At 34.6% G+C, this 4,506-nt stretch overlaps 1 protein-coding gene across 1 annotated transcript; it reads left to right on the top strand.

Moving 5' to 3' along the window:
• Positions 1–2,353: 2,353 nt before the first annotated feature.
• LOC100339699 (olfactory receptor 5P6) lies at positions 2,354–3,301 on the top strand. The gene has a single exon (XM_002708783.3). It carries the CDS (start codon positions 2,354–2,356, stop codon positions 3,299–3,301), a length of 948 nt encoding a protein of 315 aa, XP_002708829.1.
• Positions 3,302–4,506: the final 1,205 nt, after the last annotated feature.

Here is a 4,506-nt window from a genome sequence, read left to right on the forward strand (position 1 = left end):
CTCACCCCAAATTCCCCAAGATATCTAAGGAAATATCTTAGATTTATCATTACAACATACTTATAAAATGAACACATACTGAATGACTAAAGCTAAGGTTTCTACTTTATAGTTTAGCATTCTTTAGTCTAAAATATCAAATTAAACTTAAGACTAATATTTAGCTATGGGATAATCTATTATAATACATTCTTAATGATTATGAAATGAAAGTATGTCAATGACATAAAATAAAAACATCATTTGAGAACTGATGTGACCCTTGAGGATGGTGTTTTTGTGAAACAAACTGCTCAATACACACCTGAGAATGTGATAATGATCCCTAGTGCTTTGGAATTCACATTTGAGTTTGTATAATCTTCAGAGATTTGTCCCCAAGTGAAAACAATAACGAAAGATAGTACAGCTGCTTTATAACAATGACTTAGAACTTATTTCTGTAAGATGACAGCAAACTCTTCTATCAAGAGGTAATATTTGGGCTTTTGTAAGTCAATTTCATTTACCTTTTGAATATATCTTTTCCTTTAAAGTTGTATCTGTATTCACAAGCCATAGTTGAGAATCAGCACTTATAAGCAGGTAGCTGGCTAGTAAAAGACTTTACCTGAATTAACTGAATTTTCTACCATCAAAATTATTGTAAATAGACAGATAGAATTCAGTTAACCAAGATTTCCAATTTGTTTATCCATAAGACTAGAACTATGGTCTTTAACACTATCTATGTTAGCATTCAGCTGTAATCCTAATATATTCATGAGATGTGAAATAATTTTGTTATACACTATTAGCAAATAGGTTGTGGAAGACCTGATTTGTGTACAGGCCTGAATGCTCTAGCATCACCGTCATACATCTTTTGAACAAAGACGAACAAATAATGCAGTAAAACTTTGAGTATGAACATCAACCTGGCCACTAGCTGGGTGAATATGGGAAAACTTCTTAATGTTTTAGGATAAAGCTTTATTCAGTTTTATGAATATACTATTTTAAAATAATATGATTTCATTCTATAATACTGTACTCAGAAAACATTGTAACATTTGACATAGTTGAATAAACATTCTTCAATTATGATCTAAATACTGATCATTTTACTTGTGATTACACTGATATTTCTACTTAAACATTTTCATATGAAATATTAAAACTATTTAACAAATTCACAACAGGTAGCTACATTTATAAATTTAACTTCCTTTCTATATCTTCCTTGTTGTATTAAGAAAACTGAATTTTTCTTTTTAAAGTTAATGGACTTGTTTAACTGATACAATGTAAACTACATAACCAAATATGAACCTTATTATGTATCACCTATCAGAAAAATGAAAGGCTAAATCTGTTATTCCCTCTTTACAAGGGTATTCAGCTTCACTGTAGCTATTACTTAATTTCATGTTTAGCACAGTTACTGAAGAAATGGACTGAGTTGAGCCTGCCTGTGGTCCTGTTCTGATACTATCACTTCTCATGTAACCTTAGGTAGCTTACTCAAGATTTTCAAAATCTGTTTCCTTGTCTATAAAAAAATACAAGCACATAACATTATTTTAGGAAAAGTAAAATGAAACATCCTATCTAAATAAATTTTTTCCCATTTAAGACACAGACAGGCAGACAGAGACAGAGATAGGGAGTTCCCATCTGCAACCTGCTGGTTCACTTGCCAAATGGCTGTAATGAACAGGACTGATATGGAGTCAGGCCAAAGCTGGGAGCTGGGAACTGAATCCAGGTCTCCCGCATGGTGACAAGAACCCAATAGCTTGAGCCACTACTGCTGCCCCTCAGGGTCTGCACTAGCAGGAACCTGTAGTTGGGGGTGGAGCTGGGACTTAAATCCAAGCATTCTAATGAGGGACACAAGTCCTTATCATCAGTTTAACGATGAAGCCAAAAAAATTGTATCTATATACTTTTCAATTCAATCTTGGGCCCCTAATTTAGTAATCATTCAAAAATGCTAGTCTCTATTATACACACCTATACTTAAACATTTTAATCCTTTTTGTTAGAGTTACTATTCTTTGTTTTTATTTTCATAAATCTCAAATGTATGAATCTATAGTTAAAGATACACTTTAAAATACTTAAATAACAATATATTTCTGTTATTTCTGCTGTAAGCTACTTTTTAAATATAGAAAGATATATTACACATAAATATGAGAATATGGATTCTGGGATTGTAGAATAAAAAAGCAATTCTTAGTCCCAATTTTGCTTGAATGACATATTTATTAATAATCTTCATGTGTACATTAATGGCAATATAATGTTCATAAATTTTTAATATACTGTTTTCATCATAGGTTCACTTTGTCAGCATCTCCATTGTCCTATGGATTCCCTGGTGGGTGGAAACCACACTGCAGTGTCAGAGTTCATTCTCCTGGGATTAACAGATGATCCAGGGCTACGAGTCGTCCTCTTCGTGATCATCCTATGCATCTACCTGGTGACCATATCTGGCAATCTCAGCACAATCGTTCTTATCAGAATCTCTTCGCAGCTCCATCATCCCATGTACCTTTTTCTGAGCCAACTGGCTTTTGCTGACATGGGTATGTCATCTTCTGTTACACCCAACATGCTTGTAAACTTCTTAAGGGAGAAAAACACAATTTCCTACTTTGGATGTGACTTCCAGCTTGGATCAGCTGCTTTCTTTGGGTCAAGTGAGTGCTTCCTTCTTGCTGCCATGGCATATGATCGCTTTGTGGCAATCTGCAACCCACTGCTTTATACAAACAAAATGTCCACACAAGTCTGTGTCCAGTTACTCATACTTGCTTACATAGGTGGGTTCCTCAACACGTGCTCTTTTACCATATGCTTCTATTCTTTACTCTTCTGTGGACCAAACAGAGTCAACCATTTTTTCTGTGACTTTGCTCCTTTAGTTGAACTCTCATGTTCTGATGTCAGTGTCCCTGCAGTTGTTCCGTCGTTTACTGCTGGCTCCATCATTGTGGTCACAGTGTTTGTCATAGCTGTCTCCTACATCTACATCCTCATCACCATCATGAAGATGCACTCCACTGAGGGGCGCCACAAGGCCTTCTCAACTTGTACCTCCCACCTCACAGCAGTCACTCTGTTCTATGGGACCATTACATTCATTTATGTGATGCCCAAGTCCAGCTACTCAACTGACCAGAACAAGATAGTGTCTGTGTTCTACATGGTGGTGATCCCCATGTTGAACCCCCTCATCTACAGTCTCAGGAATAATGAGATTAAAGGGGCTCTGAAGAGAGAGCTTAGAAGGAAACTGTTTTCTCAGTGAACACTTGTTATTTTGGTGAAATTTGATTTAACGGTATCCCATGAATATTCAGTAGAAGAAAGCTTTCTGTGGTTGAAAAACAAGGAAACTTTAGAAGCTTCATGGAAATGAAATTAAAATATAATTTATTTTGTGCAAAAACAATCTGAAATCCATGCAGTTTTTTTATAATATACATTTTCCATAAATTGTTTTAAATCCATTCAAATACACAGATCTAGAGATTTCTTTGCTTCTATTTTTTTCTGAAGAAGCCAAGTACAAACTCTAACTAATCAGCTTTCTTCTTTTGTCTCTTAACCCAGTTTATTTTGCATACACCAACCACGTCTATAATCCAAATATCTTAGAATCAAAGCAACAATACTTAACATGTGCTATGAATTTCTGAACATAACACATATTTCCTTTCAATCTCTGAACATTTTTTCTTCTTGGTTTGTAAGCACACAATTCTAAGAACCAATAATTTGGTCTTCTTCCAAATCCTTAAACCTAGCTATATTATCTCCTGCCTCAAGACTAACTCTTACTTGAACACCCCTCGCCTTCACTGTCAAGGAACATATTTTTTTTCTTTTCGCTTTTCATATTAAATGTTGAACTCTTTACTTAAAATAGAGTTGATCATATATATATTATAATATTATATATTATATAATATATATTATTTATATATAGTGTAATATATATATACAAAGTCAATTGAAAATAGATCTCAGTAAAAAATAAAATGGGGAATAAGAGAGGGAGAAGGAAGTTGGTAATTGTAAAGCTGTAAAATGCCATCTTAATTGTTAAAGTGATCATATTAAGTGCTAAAGTGAACATATAGATAGGATTAAGTCTTAAAGAAACCATACAAATAGCACCAAGTACCTGGTATTAATAGTAGACATAATTAAAAAAGAGTTAATGTCCAACATGGGAAGTGGTCCGCATAGCAGACTCAGAAAATGACAATCGCTTTAAGTGCACTCTGACCTCGGAATCAAATGTTAAGGCATTCAGATGTGGCTGAAAAGCCCATGAGAGCATTCAGGCATGAAAAGCCAAGACACTGTGGCAAAAATATCCTACATGAAGGATCTCTGTGAGTGAGATCCCAGTGGAAAGAAGGGGCCATCAAAGAAGGAGGTACCTTTCTCTGAAGGGAGGAAAGAACTTCCACTTTGCTTATGGCCCTGTCTAAATACTGACAGAGT

The sequence above is a fragment of the Oryctolagus cuniculus genome, chromosome 1, assembly GCF_964237555.1.
Source record: "Oryctolagus cuniculus chromosome 1, mOryCun1.1, whole genome shotgun sequence".
NCBI classification, from domain to species: Eukaryota; Metazoa; Chordata; class Mammalia; order Lagomorpha; family Leporidae; genus Oryctolagus; species Oryctolagus cuniculus.

Coding starts and splice junctions, on each gene's coding strand:
- LOC100339699 (XM_002708783.3), top strand. CDS start 2,354: ATGGATTCCCTGGTGGGTGGAAACCACACTGCAGTGTCAGAGTTCATT.